Source organism: Dreissena polymorpha, chromosome 4 (genome assembly GCF_020536995.1).
Source record: "Dreissena polymorpha isolate Duluth1 chromosome 4, UMN_Dpol_1.0, whole genome shotgun sequence".
In the NCBI taxonomy this organism is placed as follows: domain Eukaryota; kingdom Metazoa; phylum Mollusca; class Bivalvia; order Myida; family Dreissenidae; genus Dreissena; species Dreissena polymorpha.
This window is the reverse complement of record NC_068358.1, coordinates 75652097-75673307: the sequence shown is the minus strand read 5'-3', so window position 1 is coordinate 75673307 and position 21211 is coordinate 75652097. Positions and strand designations below refer to the sequence as shown.

General features: G+C 35.2%; 1 protein-coding gene and 1 long non-coding RNA gene across 6 annotated transcripts in view; both read right to left on the bottom strand.

Moving 5' to 3' along the window:
- LOC127876885 (tumor necrosis factor alpha-induced protein 8-like) overlaps positions 1 to 21211 on the bottom strand; it is a 174236-nt gene that overhangs the window by 125786 nt on the left and 27239 nt on the right. For 2 of the 5 annotated variants that reach the window (XM_052422394.1, XM_052422395.1), the window contains exon 3: positions 134 to 7666. In XM_052422394.1, the coding sequence (XP_052278354.1) occupies positions 7092 to 7666 (575 nt within the window). In that variant the 3' untranslated portion in view covers positions 134 to 7091. Of the gene's footprint in view, positions 1 to 39; positions 7667 to 21211 lie in introns of all 5 variants that reach the window. The other 3 variants (XM_052422392.1, XM_052422393.1, XM_052422391.1) reach the window with 3 other exon arrangements.
- On the bottom strand, positions 19358 to 20510 carry LOC127876888 (uncharacterized). Its single transcript, XR_008048131.1, has 3 exons — positions 20199 to 20510; positions 19764 to 20053; positions 19358 to 19474 (listed from the first exon to the last, which is right to left on the bottom strand). It is a non-coding gene; the product is annotated as an uncharacterized LOC127876888 (long non-coding RNA).

The following is a 21211-nucleotide window of genomic DNA, read 5'->3' as shown; positions in this document are numbered from 1 at the left end:
AAATCAATAGGGGTCATCTGCAAGTCATGATCAATCTACCTATGAAGTTTCATGATCCTAGGCGTATGCGTTCTTGAGTTATCATCCGAAAACCATTTTACTATTTCGGGTCACCGTGACCTTGACCTTTGACCTAGTGACCTCAAAATCAATAGGGGTCATCTGCGAGTCATGATCAATCTACCCATTAAGTTTCATGATCCTAGGCGTATGCGTTCTTGAGTTATCATCCGGAAACCATTTTACTATTTCGGGTCACCGTGACTTTGACCTTTGACCTAGTGACCTCAAAATCAATAGGGGTCATCTGCAAGTCATGATCAATCTACCCATGAAGTTTCATGATCCTAGGCATATGCGTTCTTGAGTAATCATTCAAAAACCATTTTACTATTTCAGGTCACCGTGACCTTGACCTTTGACCTAGTGACCTCAAAATCAATAGGGGTCATCTGCGAGTCATGATCAATGTACCTATGAAGTTTCATGATCCTAGGCCCAAGAGTTCTTGAGTTATCGTCTGACAACCACCTGGTGGACGGACCGACAGACCATCAGACCGACCGACAGACCGACATGAGCAAAGCAATATACCCCCTCTTCTTCGAAGGGGGGCATAAAAATCAGACAGGATATCATTGGGATGGACGTTCTGACCAAGTTTCATTATGATTGGACAATAAATGTGTCAGCTAGAGTGTTAGCCAGATATATTGTTATGACACATAATGCACAATGGATTGAAGGCAATCACAAAGCTCATCATGAGCCCATTGTGCTCAGGTGAGCTAAAATAATTTTTTACCCCTTTATAAATGTGAGATTCTTCTATGCTTAAATAGTAAAGCATACTAAAAAATTGACGGAATCAACTTTTGCTAATATATAAGAACAGGGCCCTCACACTACTTTAGGGGAAGGGGTCCGCAGCCCTAAGGAAGGGGAATTTTCGCGGCGTTTCCCTTTTTGGGGGATTTTTTTACTTACTCTCTCATTATTTCATGTGTACATGTTTGCACTATATTCAATGCATTTTTCATAATGTACTATGTTTGATAAGATTAAATTGAAATAGAATTGAGATATAATAATCATGAGACACATCTTTCTATTAAAAAAAAAAAATTTTTTTTTTTTTTTTAGGGGGAATTTTTTCCTCCAAAAGGGGAAAAAAGTATACTTTTCAGGTGGGGGACTGCCACCGAAATTCGGCGGCAGATTTGATAGATTGAGGGCCCTGAAGAACAATATGTTATTTCTATTGTATATAAACTAATGACTATTATATTATCAGCATTTCAAAAATCGAACGAATAACAAACAAGAGCACCGCATAACGGGTGCCACGCTCGGCTGCGAAAGCTTGTCAGAATTTTTTTTTTTTTTTTTTAGGTCACAGTGACCTTGACCTTTGACCTAGTGACCCAACAAGATATGTGTTCGTCAGAAACACAATGCCCCCTACTGCGCCACTTTGAAATAAAATTTCTATTTATCATTTGGCAGGTATAGAATAGAAATCATCTCCCTTTAAAGCTTATTACTTCCCTTGGATTTTGTTCAATCCAACCGGGGGGGGGGGGGGGGGGGGGTCTGAAGACAGTCAAAAAATGTTTTTGACCAAGTCAGACATCACTGACAACCAAGGCCTGTGGTTTATCAAAGAGATCATAGCCAGAGTTCATCATGTATCTATGGACATAAGTCAACGGGTATGTAATGAACACTACTATTAATAACTAAGTACATGAAAGAAATGATAATTATATCATTTAAAAAAAAGCTTTGACAAATCAATCATTTGAGTTATAAATAATCAAAATAAAAAATCTGTACAGTTACTGTGAAAAGAACTTCAATTCTTGGTAAGGAAATATATAATATGAGATTTATAATTATATAAATTACTTCCCTTGAAAATAATTGTCTCTAACAAATCTCTATTTTAAGTAGCAAATAATTATAAGCCACTACCGTGACTGTAGATTCACCACTCAAAATGTGCAGCTCCATGAGGTACACATGCATGCCAAATATATAAAGTGGCTATGTTCAATATTGAATAAATATCTCCCTTTCAAGCTTATTACTACCCTTAAATGTATATTTTTTTACGGTAGACCTTGAAGGATGACCTTGACGTTGACCTTTTACCACAATGTGTTTGTCAGAAACACAATGCCGCCTACTGCGCCACTTTGATTTATTTAACAAAAATATATATGTGGGCAGGTCAGATAACTATGTCCATTTAAAGCTTATTACTTCCCTTGACTTTGTTTTTTCGACCCTAGACCTTGAAGGATGATGTTCACCTTGAAATTTTACCACTCAAAATGTGCAGCTCCATGAGATACACATGCATGCCAAATATCAAGTTGCTATCTTCAATATTTAAAAAGTTATGGCCAATGTTAAGGTTTTAGCACGACGCCTATGTCAGACGGCGGACGACAAGCTGGCTATGACAATAGCTCAGGTTTTCTCTGAAAACAGCCGAGCTAATAAAATCAATTAAAATATAAGGATCACTTTTTGGAAATGTTCATATAACTTTTTACACATATCTGATAAAACAAAACATGTATAATTTGAAATATGACACCAAGATTTTAACATCAATAACATGAGTTGAATGGGGTGCTTCTTGTCAATACTTAATGTTATGATTTTATGCTCAACATTTTTCAAATAGGAGTCTTGAATGAATTCTATAGACCTATCCATAACAAAATCAATTTCCCCCAAAGTCTGATGTCAATAACTTCTTGTTTAAAAGTATATATTTACGATATTATATGCCTTTTATATGCCTACATAATCATGCAACAAAATGCCAATGCTAAAGAGAAAGAGCAGATAAAGTCAATTAATTGCCAAAAAACAGTATCAAGTTTCTGCATTGCATTTCCATCAGAGCTGAGCAAATAACAATCGCATCAAAATGTGTTGTTAAGAACAAGAAAAAAGTCAAGAAGAAGGATCAATTATTGGAAATGTCATGGTATGTGTATATCACAAGGCTTTTAATACAAACTTAACAAAATAAAACAGGCTTTCTTTGATCACCACCCTGGAGCGCCTTAACACAAGATAATAGGCCTATTACAGAGATCTGTCGCTGGTTTATTCATAAAGTCCTTTGAGCTGAAGTAAGGAGATCAGCTTGTATATAAAATGTGAAACTGCTTATCTTAGCCTTGTATTAATTAGAAGTTTGAGCATACAAGGTATTAACACATTCATAACATTGATGATCAACTGATTAACTGTAAGATGTAATTTCTTTTACATACTTGTGATGCAAGATATCAATCGTTAATTTTGTTACTCACACATGTATATACTATTTGATTATTGTAGTTGAAACTTTTAAACAAGAGGGCCTGAAAGGCCCAAAGTCCCTCACCTGAGATAACAAGTTATTATTGGGACAAATCTTCTAACCAAGTTTCACGAAGATCGGAAAATAAATGTGGCCTCTAGAGTGTTAACAAAGTTTTACTATAGCAATATAAGGAAAAATGCCCCGCCCCCTGGCAGCCATGTTTTTCAACCAACCAACATCATTTTTGAATTCGTCCAAGATATTATCGGGATGAATCTTCTGACCGAGTTTCATGAAGATCGGACAGTAAATGTGGCCTCTAGAGTGTTAACAAGATTTTACTATAGCCATATAAGGAAAAATGCCCCGCCCCTTGGAAGCCATTTTTTTCAAGCAAACATAATTATTTTCGAACTCATCCAAGATATCATTGAGACCAATCTTCTGACCAAATTTCATGAAGATTGGACACTAAATGTGGCCTCTAGAGTGTTAACAAGGTTTTACTATAGCCATATATAGCCATATAAGGACAAATGTCTCGCCCCTTGTGGCCATGTTTTTTAAGCAACCAAAACCATTTTCGAACTCATCCAAGATATCATTGGGTCAAATCTTCTGACCAAGTTTCATGATGATTGGAAAATAAATGTGACCTCTAGAGTGTTAACAAGGTTTTACTAAAGCCATATAAGGAAAATAGCCCCGCACCCGTGGTGGCCATGTTTTTCAACCAACTGGCATCATTTTTCAACTCGTCCAAGATATTATTAGGATGAATCTTCTGACCAAGTTTCATGAAGATCGGACTATAAATGTGGCCTCTAGAGTGTTAACAAGATTTTACTATAGCCTTATATATAGCGATATAAGGAAAAATGCCCCGCCCCTTGGCGGCCATGTTTTTCATGCAAACGTAACCATTTTGGAACTCATCCAAGATATCATTTAGACAAATCTTCTGACCACATTTCATCAAGATTGGACAATAAATGTGGCCTCTAGAGTGTTTACAAGGTTTTACTATAGCCATATAAGGAAAAATGCCCCGCCCCCTGGCGGCCATGTTTTTCAACAACCGGCATCATTTTCGAACTCATCCAAGATATTATTGGGATGAATCTTCTGACCAAGTTTCATTAAGATTGGACAATAAATGTGGTCTCTAGAGCGTTAACAAGATTTTACTATAGCCATATATAGCCATATATTAAAAAATGCCCCGCCCCTTGGAAGCTATGTTTTTCAAGCAAAGGTTACCATTTTTGAACTCATCCAAGATATTAGTGGGACAAATCAAATCTTCTGAGCAAGTTTCATGAAGATCGGAAAATAAATGTGGCCTCTAGAGTGTTAACAAGGTTTTACTATAGCCATATAAGGAAAAATGCCCCGCCCCCTGGCGGCCAGGTTTTTCAACAAACTGGCATCATTTTCGAACTCGTCCAAGATATTATTGGGATGAATCTTCTGACCAAGTTTTATGAAGATCAGACAATAAATGTGGCCTCTAGAGTGTTAACAAGATTTTACTATAGCCATCTATAGCCATATAAGGAAAAATGACCCGCCCCTTGGCAGCCATGTTTTTCAAGCAAACGTAACCATTTTCGAACTCATCCAAGATGTCAATGAAACCAATCTTCTGACCAAATTTCATGAAGATTTCACCATAAATGTGGCCTCTAGAGAGTTAACAAGGCAAATGTTGACGCCGCACAACGCACAACGGACAAAAAGCTATCACAAAAGCTCACCATGAGCACGTTGTGCTCAGGTGAGCTAAAAATCAGCACAAAGTATAACCAATTCTGCCAAAATTATCCTTCATAGTGACATTTATGACATTGAAGAAAGAAAAATGATAACATCAATATATAATAACATGAGGCACATATAACTGCAGATGAATATAAAGAATGTACAGTGAAAAACAGAAACAGAAACTTTTATAACAACAAAATATGGTGCCTGGGATAAAGTATTTATGGTAAACATCACATTATTCTGTAATATAAGCATCTGTCTGGGAAGACAGGGTCCACTTCACATGTGTAAAGTGTCGGCTCAGATAAACCAGTGTGGTCTGCACAGACTTATCAGAGAGGAACACTTTCACTTTCTGTCAAGATTGGATATTTGTTTAGTAGAGACTTACTTTGAACAGAAAATTCCATAAATGCGGAATGTGTTTCTCTGATTAGCCTGTGAGGACTGCACAGGCTAGTCTGGGATGACACTTTATGCCCAGGCATTAAGCCCTGTTTTCCCAGAGTGAGGCTCATATCTTGTTGTTATCATACTTAACTTGGAAGAACATTTATCATTTTTAACCATACCATGCACAGCTGTTGTTACCAAGATTATATTTAATAACAAGGATTAGCTTTCAGCAAAAACAATGATTAAAAAAGATTGTATGTTCAAAAATGTTCATGTTCGACAATTATGTTGACAGAACATTTAAGTAAGAAAAGGGAAATATTTTCAAGACTCATAAAACAATATAACAGTACCAGTATGTTTACGTTTTCCAAGATAGAGTAGATCTAAATATAATTCATTATCAATACAATAGTGAAAAAAACTACTGAAATAAATGCCACTAAAATCAATTGAGATTGAGAAGTAAAAACACAAATGCAAGTAAAATAACATAGTAGTACAATATTTTTGGAAAAAAGTACTTTTCCACATAGCTTTTTTGAAATAGTCGTCAGATCTTGAGAAAAATACCGAAATCAACTTATTTGCAAATATACTCAATTACCAATCTACAGAATTTGTAAGGAACTACCATTATATTCCTGATTTGTTTCCGATATTTGTCAACATTATCGAAAGACGGAAATGTGTGCTATTCTTAATGATGGCCAAACACATTCATTTTCTGCCTTAGTCCATAAGGCAATGACATATTGAGGTAGCAGATTTGAAATAACGTCCTCTGAAGATGACAAGTCACTTTTCATCACACCGTAAATGGAAGCACATAACCATTTTGATACATTTCACAGCAGCAACTATTATTGACATGACAAGAACAGTGTGTTTATGGTACAATAAAGATCTACAATGATAACTCTTTTGGGAGAGTCTCATGATTGGAAATGAAGCAACAGTAACAACAGTGATGGTATTGCTATTTGTGTGTTAGTCAAAAGTGCATAGAACTGACCTGTGGAAGCGGTCCTATTAAAAACTGTAGTACATATTACAACAAACATTTGAAACAAGCATTCATTCTTTACACCAACACCTATGATCACTTGGCTTCAATGATTTACATCATTTTCCTGGTATATTTAACAAGCATTTATTTCAAGACCAAAGTGATCATTCATAAAAAAAAAAAAATTGTGTCATGAATAAATATGCTATAAGATCATCAATCAGAGATGTCCCAGTTGACTCTGGGCATGAAACTTCAAACAGAGGATTTATTAACTCTTTCAGTGCTGGAACCGAATTTTGAAGGCCTTTGCAAACAGTTTGAATCCAGATTAGACACCACAGAAAGTGGCGTCTCATCAGGATTTGCTATTATGATAGAATTCTTTGAAAAAAATCGAAGAAAATGCTAATTTTAGAAATTCAGCAGACTTAACTTTAGCAGACAACAAATTTCCCAGCATGCAAAGGGTTAAGTTACCTGACTTGATATCATAACAATAACGATGTATATCAAGGGGTTTGGATGCATAGTTTTTACAGGGAAGGCAGTACTTTAAGCACAGTTTGCAGTTTCATGCAGCTTGCTTTTTCATAAATTTCCTTCATCCATCAATGCATTCATGTCTGTAGTAATCTTGTCCATATAATCCTTGTACTTGCCACCAGGAGTGAAAACCACATCCATTAACTTCGGATCGTTGAAGGTGTCAAATATAATGTCCAGTCGAGATTTAGACTTGTCCGTTAGATGTCGCCTAATCAGCTGTTGCAACAGTTGCTGACACTCCTCCACAGAATGGCGCAGAAACGTTTTGTCGTACGTAAAATCAACAGTGTAGAAACTGACAACTGTCATAGAAAGAGAATGGAATTTCTGCTTGAATGATTCCACCACTTTTAACTCGTCAGCATTGAACTGGTCATTTCGATACAAGATACCTATCTTTACAACAGTTTTTATAAGATACTTAAGAACTTTGTCTGCATCTTTCTTCGTTGGAAGGTAATCCTTGAGTATCCGGAATGCGTTATCGAGCACCCGAGCGGTGGTATCGTCGATGAACACTTTGGCGATCTTCTTGCTGGACATCTTACCCAGGAGCTTTTTCTGGGCTCGAAGCCCAAGCCCTTTGGAGTCGAACCCCGCACCTGGCTCTGAGGCCACTGAAAGGGGAGCATACACACATAATTAAGGTGGTTATATAACGATTCTATAAATATGAGTGCATTTTACACTTAAATTACCAATATGCATTTTTTTATGTGATAATTACCAGAGGTCCATGATGACCCTGAAATGATCACCTTAGTTTGATGTACAACTATGCTCGAAACTTTATCTGGTGACCTAGTTATTTGACACCCTCATGAAAAAGATTCAAACTTTGCCCCAGGCATTGTCAAGTTAAATATTCTGAACAAGTTTCATCAAGATAGATACATAAATACGCACATGAACCAGATTCAAACTCAGCATCATGATTGTGTTTACCTGTAGATAAACATTCAGACCAAGTTACATCATGATGAGGTGACCAAGAATCAAACTCAGCATTGATATTATCAAGATAATTATTCTGACAACGTTTCATCTAGATAGAGTTATAAATACTGCCTCAAGAATGGCTGCATGTTTTTTCTGCCCTTTGACCAGGTGACCTAGTTTTTAGATGCATGTGACCCAGATTCTTACTTGGTATTGATATGGTCAATATAAACAATTTAACAAAGTTTCATCTAGATTCAGTTATAAATGTGGAATCTACAGCGATAACGTGTCTTAAATCAGATTTGGCCTAGTGACCTTTTTTGGAAGCACACAATCCAGATTTGGTATCTGCCTAGGTATTGTCAAGATTAATATTTTGACCATGTTTCATCAAGATTAAGTAATAACTGTGGTCTCTAGAGTGAAAACAAGGTTTTTAAAACATTCAACGCGGTGATAAAGCTTTTACATGCACGTCACCCAGATTCAAACTTAGCTTAAACATTGTAAAGATAAACATTCTGACCAAGTTTCATAAAGACTGAGTCTTAAATGTGACTTTTAAAGTAAAAACATCTGACCCAGATTCAAACTCAGCTTAAATATAATCATGATAAATATTCTGAGCAAATTTATCAAGATTGGATTAACAATATGGCCTATAGCATGAAAACAAGCTAGAAGTTGGTGGCACACGAGGCATTATGACAGACAATGTTGTCCACAATAGCTTAGCATGAGCACTTCCATGCATTACTAATTATCATTAAACATTTTTGTGAAATAAACTTTTTAAAGGACATCAAATTAATAAATAAATTGTTTAAATTGTGAATTTCATATTTTATAATATCACTTTAAAATGAGACTTCTCAATTAATCCGTATGTATGATCTGTCAATATGACATTATTAAGTCCTCTGCAGTCTATTGTTGAACTATGCCTTAACACATCTTTAATATGATTTGAAACCAATAATCAAAATTGAAAAATTTGCCTATAAAACTGACTTCACTTGATAATGAACTTTTCATACACTAAATAAAACTGTCTTAATCACTCTCAATTATGATACCAAAACATATTAATTATTCATCTAATTCTATTTAAATGAGTAAAATCTGTCAACATTCCAGCAGTTTTGAATACCGGGGGTAAATTATTTTATGTTTTTTTAGTCTATGATTTGAATGCATTGATGTACTGGCCTATAACTTCATGATATCAGATAAAATTTGTAAACAGCAATTCATTTTGAAAGGGTTATACCCAGGCTAAACAAATGGTATATTCTAACTTTAGTGATAAAGAATGTATTTCAATCGGCACAACCATGCTCAATTAGAAAATTAATATGAATAGGCTCCGAATATCGGGTCAAAGATGAAAGAATTGTAAGTTTTCAGATTCATCGAAGGTTTGATCTTCTGCTAAAACAAGGGTTCATCAAAAGCTACCGTTCACAAATATTATAACAATAATGTAGCATAGAATACATTTTGTAAAATTTTCTCTTTATCCGCAAATGTCCGGTTAAATATATAATTATTTAGCTAGCTTTATGCACTTCAAATGCTTGTCAAAAATGCATTCAAATTAGACTTAAAAACTGCAATATATTTAATTGAAAAAGAATTTTTTTGTATCAAGTTTCCTTCATAATGCACTATCACTGACTGCCACAAAGGTTGGTGGTAAAACATAAACACTTAATTATTACTCAATGTATTTTTCAAATTATCAAATGAAATTATTAATAATTTTACCCAATTTAAATGATGATTATCCATAAATGAATAAATATTTAAACATTTTTCTCATCAAGAGTGTTATTTATCTCATTGTTAAACATTATAGGGATAGGGAATGTGTTTCATTTGGCACAATCATGCCAAATTTCTAAATTTATATAAGATATTTGGAACATCTGATCAGCTATTATTTAACTGCTTCCAGTTCCACATTTGATCTTACTAAAACATGGGTGTCATCAATAGCTGTCATTGACAAATATTATGACAAAAACGTATATAATTAGTTTTGTAAAATGTTGTCTATTTTAAAATCTTTAGCTTTGGACAATTATAATGCTTGTCAACAAATGCATTCAAATTTAACTTTTAAACCAACTGCAAGAAAATTAAATTGACAAAGAACAGTTAAAAAAATACAAACATTAAAGGGACTTTTTTCTTTGTTTGTATTTTTAAAAATATATATTAAATATGTTCATTAACAAATGTATAATGTATATAATAGTTTAATCAAATTTTAATACCAAGAAAACAAGTTGAAAAAAAAGCCACACACACAATGACTGGGGGGGGGGGGGGGGGTCTGTAGACAGTCAAAAATGACCAAGTCAGACATCACTGACTACCAAGGCCTGTGGTTTATCAAAGAGATCATAGCCAGAGTTCATCACGTATCTATGGACACAAGTCCACAGAAATGTAATGAACCCTACCATTCACAAATTAGTACAGGAAAGAAATGATAATTATATCATTAAAAAAAAAAACTTTGGCAAATCAATCATTTGAGTTATAAATAATCAAAATAAAAAATCTGTACAGTAACTGTGAAAAAGAACTTAAATTTTTGGTAAGGAAATATATAATCCGAGATTTATAATTATATAAATTACTTCCCTTGAAAATAATTGTCTCTAACAAATATCTATTTTTAGTAGCAAATAATTAAAAGCCACTACCGTGACTGTAGATTCACCACTCAAATTGTGCAGCTCCATGAGATACACATGTATGCCAAATATCAAGTTGCTATGTTTAATATTGAATAATTATCTCCCTTTAAAGCTTATTACTTCCCTTGGATTTGTATTTTTGACCTTAGACCTTGAAGGATGACCTTGACCTTATACCACGATGTGTTTGTCAGAAACACAATGCCACCTACTGCGCCACTTTGATTTCTTTAACAAAACTATATAATTTGGCAGGTCAGATAATTATGTCCATTTAAAGCTTATTACTTCCCTTGGATTTGTTTTTTCCACCCCGTGACCTAGGTTTTGACCGCGCATGACCCATATTCGAACTTGACCTAGATATTGTCTAGATACATCTTCTGACCAAGTTTCGTAAAGATTGGATGAAAACTATTTGAATAAGAGAGCGGACACGAAAAGTGTGACAGATTGGATTGGACAAAATCCAAGGAAAGTAATAAGCTTTAAAGGGAGATGATTTCAATACCTGCCAAATGATAAATAGAAAGTTTATTTCAAAGCGGCGCAGTAGGGGGCATTGTGTTGCTGACGAACACATCTCTTGTTTGAGTCTATGGCATTTATTTTGAAAATCATCATTTTACATAAATGTGAACAGGTCCTTATGTTTTTACGTCTTACTTTGTGTTACATCTTTACATGATGCTGACATTACTTCAAAGTTAAATTTATCTTTATTTTGTAATTGCACAGAAATATATTCCTTAAATAAACACGAGATGTGTTTGTCAGAAACACAATGCCCCCTACTGCGCCGCTTTGAAGCCATATATTTGACCTTGAAGGATAACCTTGACCTTTCACAACTCAACATGTGCAGCTCCATGAGATACACATGCATGCCAAATATCAAGTTGTTATCTTCAATATTGCAAAAGTTATGGGCATTGTTGGACAGACAGACGGACGGACTGACGGACAGTTCAACTGCAATATGCCACCCTACCGGGGGGGGGGGGGGGGGGGGGGGGGGGGGGGGGGGGAGAGATAAAAATAACCAGATTTGTACAAATTGATACAATCTCTCTATTGCTTTTAGCAGTGATGATACAATCATTATTGCAAATGGCAGAAAACACATAAATCCTGCTTTCTTGATGTCTTGTGCTATGAACATAACATACTGGAAATAATACAAAACTTCTCAGAGCAAAACCTTAATGGCTGCAAATGCAGCCGATAAAAGATAAAAGATATTTAACAATCTCACAAATGGTAAACTAGCCATACTTGGAGCTATATATACATAAAAAGAAAAGTCCATGGGTCAGTTATGCACAATGCCATGTCTCTCCCACTGCTGACTGCAAGCTGTATCAAAAATAATTAACTAAATATCATTCTCTGAGACGCTTAACAAATATTCTAACCAGACATAAATTTCCTGTCCCACTATAGCAACATGCATATCATATCGCAGATAATAGTCAAAAGAAACTCGAGATTATTTCATGCGAGTGTAATGTCAGTAATTCTTGGATAATGTACAAAACATTAATACAAACTGTTAAGAGTAATTGTTAAAACATTTTATGAAAAAACTTGAATACTTCCTGAAGTTTGCAGGAAACAAAATTATGTAGTTTGCAGTGAACAAGAGTGGCTAACAAAGGTATGATGCTTGTTATTAGAAATATGGTCAGATAAAAAAAATGGCACTAAAAGTTTCACATTTTCTGAGAGTGCGCCAGAACAGTGAATTTGTGGCTTAAAGGTTATCTTATTCAGGTACTTTCAGCAGTCATTTGGCCGGTGTTACAGCTAAAAATCTCATATTTCAAATGAGCCTTGTTCTGGGAAAACTGGGCTTAAAGCATGTGCGTAGCGTGATCCATGATCTGCACAGCAGGACTGCACAGGCTATCAACAACAACACTCTACGCACAAACATTAAGCCCAGTTCTCCCAACAATACAGCTCAAATGACAACATAGCATTCTGTAGAAGCACTGTATCATGGCTTACAGACAAAAATAAACTCAGCGCTTTTCTTTGCTTTCCACTATATTTGGAAGAAAGTCAATTGAATCTTAAGATTCCTGGAGTAAAAGATCAATTACATACAATTTTCATCATCATAGCAAAATGTTGAGATAAGCCTCCAGATAGTTTTCCAATAATTTCAATGAAAGGCAAATTACTTTCCAATGAGAAACTGTGATTTTTTTGTGTTACTGCAAGTGAGACTTGTGTATTCTAACTTATTTCTAAGAAACCTGAATATTTGAACATAATACATCAAAACTGGGAACATATTTGTGCTTTGATATCAGATCATCCAATAACTAATCCAAACAAAAATAAGGTCTTGTAAATAAATGCATATGTAAAATTTTAAAATTTTCTAAATAAATCATATAACAGATGCAATGTAATTATGCATAAAAATGTTTTAGAAATAATTTTCTACCTCAAATATAATATCTGCAAAATAAGTTAAAACTGGTGCTTGGATATCATGACTGCTTTACTTCAAAGTTTCTTTACTTAAAAGTTTCTTTACTTCAAAGTTACCTTATTTCAAAGTTTCTTTTTTTTACATATTAGTAACAGCTACTACTTTTTCTTTTAACATAAATGATAAGCGTAAATGTTGCTTGTTAAGTTGGTAGTTTCTTTCTAAATGTTCACACTCTTTTCAATTTATTTTTATCAAAGTGTTGTTATATGTGCAGAGTCATTTTCAAACATAATTCTGTTTTGTCCTTAATTGAAAATGCAACTCACTTTGGAGAATAAGAAAATATTTAAATTAATTGAAGAATTTGATATATTATAATAATCATTATATATTTGACATATATAGCTTTTCTCTTTAATTATAATTATGTATACAGTATCATTATTTTCTATTACCCATAAATTGAGCAGCAATCTGGGACAACAGGGCTTAATGCATGAGCAGTCTGCACAGGCTAATCAGGCACGACAGTTTCCACAAACACCATATTTTTATTTAAATGTGACTTTCTTTCAACAAAAAATTCCAAACAAGTGGAATGCACACATGCATTAATAGTGTTCGAAATTCGCACTAGCCCGATAGCCCCGGGCTAGTTGATCTTGTTTCGGGCTACTGAATTTCTCTAGGTACTTGCCCTATTGGGCTAGTGATTTTTCCAACTTATGCAAATTAAAAATGCTCAACAATATTATTGTCATCCATCGTTTGAACCATCTCTAGCGTTTTTTAGCGTCGTATCGCGTTTCCTCACCCTCCCGATTATGTTGACATGACGAGAGTTTGAATGATGATTTTTTATACCGTGCGTTTAAAATGCGGATCTACCCAGATTGTTCAATATGCTGTACTTTCAGAAAACGGTACAATTCTATGAATGTTTTAAATGTCTGCCATCTTGAGTTTTTAATGATCTATTGGCGAATTAAAGCATTGCATTATCATATTTTAAAAGAATATATATTGATTGCGTATTTGCTTGGTTACTTTTTACTGGTTTTCATTTTCGGCATACAAACAATCTGCATATTTTATTTCACGTGCAAAAGACATATCTTGATATGTTTTCGGACAGTCGTTTCCGGATACAGTATTATCTGTCGATTTTAATTTATCTCTTGATAAAAAGTATATATAATAATGAATACACATGCTGTGTTACAGATGGTCTGGTTGATAATTTTTTACATTGCACTCACCAGAATTGGACCTAGAAATACTATAAAAAAAAGAACAATTAGCTAGGGGGAGGGGACACTGCCCTCTATTCGCTTTATCATACAGCCTCAGACTCTCGGCTTAATTTTTCGGATTTCAAATTTGGGACAATTGACACCTAAAATAATTTACAGACTGGGTATAAAACTTAGCATCTTGACTGCATGTTAGGTATTGATTGACGAATACCTTCATACATAAATATTATAATCGTATTGTGTCATTGAAATATTATAATAACATTTCCAGTTAATTGGGATGAACTGTTATTTGCAATCATTATAAATTACACCCTACCTGCAATAAAAACTATCTAGAACTGTCAAAAATATAAACTTCTTTTAAAAACTTGTGATAAACAGTTTGGGCTAGTAAACTTTGATTCAGGCTAGTAAAAAAAAATTCCATTTGGTAGCCCGAACGTGCTAGTGGTTTGAAAAGTGAAATTCGTACACTGCATTAAGCACCATTTTCCCACAGTGTGGCTCAATATCATTATTAACAGAAAGTAGGACAAAGTCGGAAAGATTGCTATTCACTTTAAATATTCTTATAACAAAAACTGCCCACATTTGCATGCAACAAAACAAATATTAAAATAAATAAATATTACTAGAAAAAATGCAAGAAATAACAACACATACACATATCTCAATGGTTCCCATAAAATTCAATTTAAAATGTTGTTTTGGTGGCACTGAGTCTATAATTAGAATGCTATATTTCCCAGAGTTCCTTTGGACTTAAAGCAAATAAACAATATTCAACAAATGTAAATGCAATTTTCTTTTCCAACATTTTTACACACTCATGTTTCTTAAGTGTGAAATTCTATCTGGTCTGCTACTACTGAACTGAAGAAATGTTCCTTTGACAGATTATTTTTCTAGGGATTTTCGATGTGAGAAAAGTTTTTCTTATCAGTGTGAATTTATTATCTTTTATATTTAGACTTAAGGAAATCTTTACTACTAAGCCTTTTCAATACCAATATCAACCAAATGTTTGAAAGTATGGGACAAGCAAAGGTTCATGCAAAACATAACACTCAGTGTACCAGAAACAAAAATATTTTGGTGAAACATTATAAACAACAACAATAACATAAAAATCAAAATGTTAAAGAATATCTATGAAAAGCTTCAGGTATTAATAACACTTATAATACATTTATTTATTTAGTTGGTTAACATAAAAAACTTACTCATTTTATTAAACTCAATTTCAAATTCATTATATTCCTCTGAATCCATTGTGTGAGGATGTTCAATATATTTATGGATCCACTCTATTCACTTGTCTATTTCTAGATGTTAACCTTTTTCAAGGTAAATCTCGCTAATTTTAATGGCAATTTCAAATTTCAGGAAATGATTAATTAAAGCTGTATTTTCTTTGTTAATTGCATTTGAACATCTTTCTTTCTTGGAAAAACAACCAACAACAGCTAAGGAAGACGCTGACACTATAACATAAATAAACTTGAATAATAACTGAACAATTGAAAGAAGAACTGAGTGTATGACAATGTTTAAATCTGCCATTAGAATACCCTTCCTTTGAAAATAACATCAATTAATTAACTACTAGTATATAATGCCACACTGCAGACACACAATATGTCTTATCTGTGGCTAACTGTGACCCCAGACTCATTAGTTTAAATCTAATGTAATAGTGCACAAATCCACCAACATCTTTCTGTGGCCAACTGTGACCCCAGACTCATTAGTTTAAATCCAATGTAATAGTGCACAAATCCACCAACATCTTTCATGACAGCAAACCAACTGTGACTCACAATCTTGTACAGCAACTTTTATGAATTGCAGAAATCCAACATATTGTTGTCAAAAATAATCCACGCATTTTCACTGTAGCAGACAAATGTATCAGTGTGCTCAGTAAACTCCTTGAACCAAACTGCAGCAATGTGCTTCAATATCCCGTAAAACAATGTACAAGTCTTACACCATTCAGCAGAAATCAGCAGTGATACCTGCCAGCAGTAAAATAACAAATGAATTCCCAGCATTTCCAAGACAGAGTGCACTCTACTAGTACTCTCTTTTGAGTACCACAAGGCAGGCCCAGGAAATAATTGCTCTACTTTAACATCCCATCCTCAAGTTGTGCCTAGTTGAAATTAAAAAGTTAGGCCAGACATAGGAAATTGAGTGATCCCACTTTCTATAAGAATGCCTGTTTATACAAATTTGAGATCAAGGCGTTTCACATGAAGTCTATTGGCAATTCTATTACCAAAATTGACCAGAAACATGAGACTTGTGAGAGAATGAACAATGTTTGATCTGATCAATTGAAGATGAATGTGAAACTTTGGATTCGGATATAGCAATATGAAGTAGATACAACAGCTTTACACTCAGCCTTTGCTTTCTCTTGTCATAAAAAAACCCGACTTTGCATATGGTAAACTATGTTTATGGTCAAATTATCATGCTATCTTGCTTTGGTACCATGGACAAACTGTAGTGTTTTTTAACTGCAAAGGTTATAATATTTGGTACTTTTTCATATAAAAAATACTTATTCTCAGGGAAAATTGAAGTAATGTTTTTGCCTGATGTTGTACTGTTGTTAATTTTATATGCAGTACATGAATTGATTACAAATATGTATATGTCATAACATACCTGCCCATTTGCATGTTATCGGAGCTAGTGATACCTTAGTTACTTGTTCAGTGTAAAATACAAGGTTCCAGTCTCAAACACCAGTTACTGATGTTTTACTAAGATTCATGCATTTTTACAGTTACAAAAACTTTTCATCAATGGTTATCAGGATTTTGCACAGACCATAAATATGCCTTTTGATATCCAGTATCTTTGCAGAAATTGTGTTATGAAGATGCTGTTCCAATGTGTTCCGCAGTCGGAGACATATGCCCATCCAAACAGGGCTTTGAACTAAGTGACCCCAATTTCAATAGTGGTCATCTACTGTCCAAGGCCAATGGGCATGTGAATAATCAAGCCAATCGGTCAATTCGTTGATGAGTTATTGATCGGAAACAATTTTCACACTTTTTGTGACAGTGACCTTGACCTTTGACCTAGTGACCCAATTCTGATAGGGTCATTTACTGTCCAAGGCCAAAAGGCCAATGCACATGAGAAGTATCAAGCCATTCGGTGAATCAGTTGAAGAGTTATTGATCGGAAACGATTTCACAATTAGTGTGTAACAGTGACCTTGACCTTTGACCTAGTGACCCAAATCTCAATAGGAGTCATCTACTGTCCAAGGCCAATGCACATGGGAAGTAGCAAGCCAATTGGTAACTAAGGTGACGAGTAATTTATTGGAAAATATTGTACTCTTTATGCGTATCAGTGACCTTGACCTTTGACCTAGAGACCCTAATTTGTGTAGGGGTAATCTTCTGTCCAAGGCCAATACATATGTGAAGTATCAAGCCAATCGGGAAACTGGTTGATAAGTTATTGATTGAAAACAATTTTCACACTTAGTGTGATAGTGACCTTGACCTTTGACCTAGTGACCCCAGTTTCAATAGGGGTCATCTACTGTCCATGGCAAATGCACATGTGAAGTTACAAGCCAATCAGTCAATTTGTTGACAAGTAATTGATTGGAAACGATTTTCACACTTAGTGTGATAGTTACCTTGACATTTGACCTAGTGACCACAATTTCAATAATGGTCATCTACTGTCCAAGGCCAATGCACTTGTGAAGTATAAAGCCAATTGGTCAATTTGTTGACGAGTTACTGATGAGAAACAATTTTCACACTTAGTGTGATTGTGACCTTTGACCTAGTGACCCCAATTTCATTAGGGGTATTCCACTGTCTAAGGCAAATGCACATGCGAAGTATCAAGCCAATAGGTCAATTCGCTAACGAGTTATCGAAATGAAACTTTTTCACACTTAGAAGAATAGTGACTGTGAAATTTTACCTGTTGACCCCAATTTAAATAGGGGTCATCTACTGACCAAGGCCAATGCACACGTGAAGTTTCAAGCCAATCGGTCAATCCATTGACGAGTTATTGATCTCAAATGATTTTCACACTAAGTGTGATAGTGACCTTGACCTTAGACCTTGTGACCCCAATTTCAATAGGGGTCATCTACTGTCCAAGGCCAATGCACATGAAAAGTTTCAAGCCAATCTGTATATTTGTTGACGAGTTATTCATCGGAAACAATTTTCACACTTAGTGTGATAGTGACCGTGACCTTTGACCTAGTGAAGTTTCAAGCCAATCGGTCAATTTGTTGACGAGTTATTGATCGGAAATGAACTGTTCTACTGACAGACCGACAGACAGACCGACATCCAGCAAAACAATATACCCCTTCTTCGAAAAGGGGCATAATAAAACAAGAATATTGCCAAGCAATTATATGTCCCCTAACGGCTCCACCATTGTCAGAAATTTCCACCATTGTCAGAATTTATATATATATATATATATATATTTGTTGCCATAGCAACCAGAATTTTTGACGTAGGAACAAAATGATATGACGTGCATAATGTCCATATTGCCATCTATCCATGTTTCAAGTTTCATGAAAAAATATGAAGAACTTTTCAAGTTATCGCAGGATCCAGAAAAGTGTGACAGACTGACAAACAGACAGACTCACAGAAAGACTCACAGACACACAGAGCGCAAACCATAAGTCCGCTCCGGTGAAACGCCAAAATTGACTAACGCGGCTTACCAAGAAGAATTACCAAACATAGAGCAATTTTACAATCAATATTCAATATCAATTGTAATTATGCTGTTGACTATACTTAAATTGTCTATTACCGGTACTAGATTGCTTTAAAATAAAATGAAACTAATGAAAGTGGGAATCAAACACAACTAATAGTAGTACTAAGTGCTCAAGTCAACTTTGTTGACTCTGGGCAATATTGCCTCCATTAAAACAAGGGCTGTTTGTAAAACATGCATGCCCCCCATATGGGCTGTCCATTGTAGTGGCAGCCATTGTGTGAGCACGATTTTTGTCACTGTGACCTTGACCTTTGACCTAGTGACCTGAAAATCAATAGGGGTCATCTGCGAGTCCAATCAATGTACCTATGAAGTGTCATGATCCTAGGCAAAAGCGTTCTTGAGTTATCATCCGAAAATCATTTTACTATTTCGGGTCACCGTGACCTTGACCTTTGACCTTGTGACCTCAAAATCAATAGGGGTCATCTGCGAGTCATGATCAATCTACCTATGAAGTTTCATGATCCTAGGCAAAAGCGTTCTTGAGTTATCATCCGAAAACCATTTTACTATTTCAGGTCACTGTGACCTTGACCTTTGACCTAGTGACCTCAAAAACAATAGGGGTCATCTGCAAGTCATGATCAATCTACCTATGAAGTTTCATGATCCTAGGCGTATGCGTTCTTGAGTTATCATCCGGAAACCATTTTACTATTTCGGGTCACCGTGACCTTGACCTTTGACCTAGTGACCTCAAAATTGATAGGGGTCATCTGCGAGTCATGATCAATCTACCCATGAAGTTTCATGATCCTAGGCGTATGCGTTCTTGAGTTTTCATCCGGAAACCATTTTACTATTTCGGGTCACCGTGACCTTGACCTTTGACCTAGTGACCTCAAAATCAATAGGGGTCATCTGCGAGTCATGATCAATCTACCCTTGAAGTTTCATGATCCTAAGCGTATGCGTTCTTGAGTTATCATCCGAAAACCATTTTACTATTTCGGGTCACCGTGACCTTGACCTTTGATCTAGTGACCTCAAAATTGATAGGGGTCATCTGCGAGTCATGATCAATCTACCTATGAAGTTTCATGATCCTAGGCGTATGCGTTCTTGAGTTATCATACGACAACCACCTGGTGGACGGACCGACCGACCGACCTACCGACCGACCGACCGACATGAGCAAAGCAATATACCCCCTCTTCTTCGAAGGGGGGCATTATAAAATGTTGCACACAATTTGCAAATAAAAATCATAAATGTCAAATTCAATAGACCAGCACAATCACGCAGTACATATAATATACTTCTCAATAACCATGAATTGTGGATGATTCTCCAAGGTTCAAGGGCAATATTATTAGTGTCAAGAAAATTAATATATAAGACAGTGTAGTATGTTCATGATATTTATCTAACTTTAACTCTTATTTGAAATCACATCTGACCACCGTTGTTTGAAAACTAACACAAATAATTGTATAAAATAAAATTCAAGAGATATTGTAACACTCAAATGTGCTACATTCTGTCTTCATAGTTGAGACAGTCCAGATGTAAATGGTTTTTAGTGTTGTTGTTTTTATCCCCACACTTTTCGGAGAGAAAGTGGGGATTATGTGGTTATCTCCGCCGTCCGTCCTGGCCACTATCTCCTCCTACACTATTAGCACTATAGAACCTTGAAACTTACACATATGGTAGCTTAGAGCCTATGTGCTATGGTGCACTATTTGGAATTTTGATCTGAACCCTGGTTAATTATGGGATTTGGGGTGGGGCAGGGTCAGAGATTTTCCTGCGACCGCGATTCGAAAAAGGCTCATAACTACTGTGTCCCTTCAGATATTGCTTTGATATTTGGTATGCATGTGTCTAGACAACAACTTTCCATGCGAATACAATTTTTTAACCCTGTGACCTTGACCATGAACTTGAGGTCAGCGTATAGGTTTTGAAATCTGCGACCGTGATTCGAAAAAGGCTCATAACTACTGTGTCCCTTCAGATATTGCTTTCATATTTGGTATGCATGTGTATCTGGAC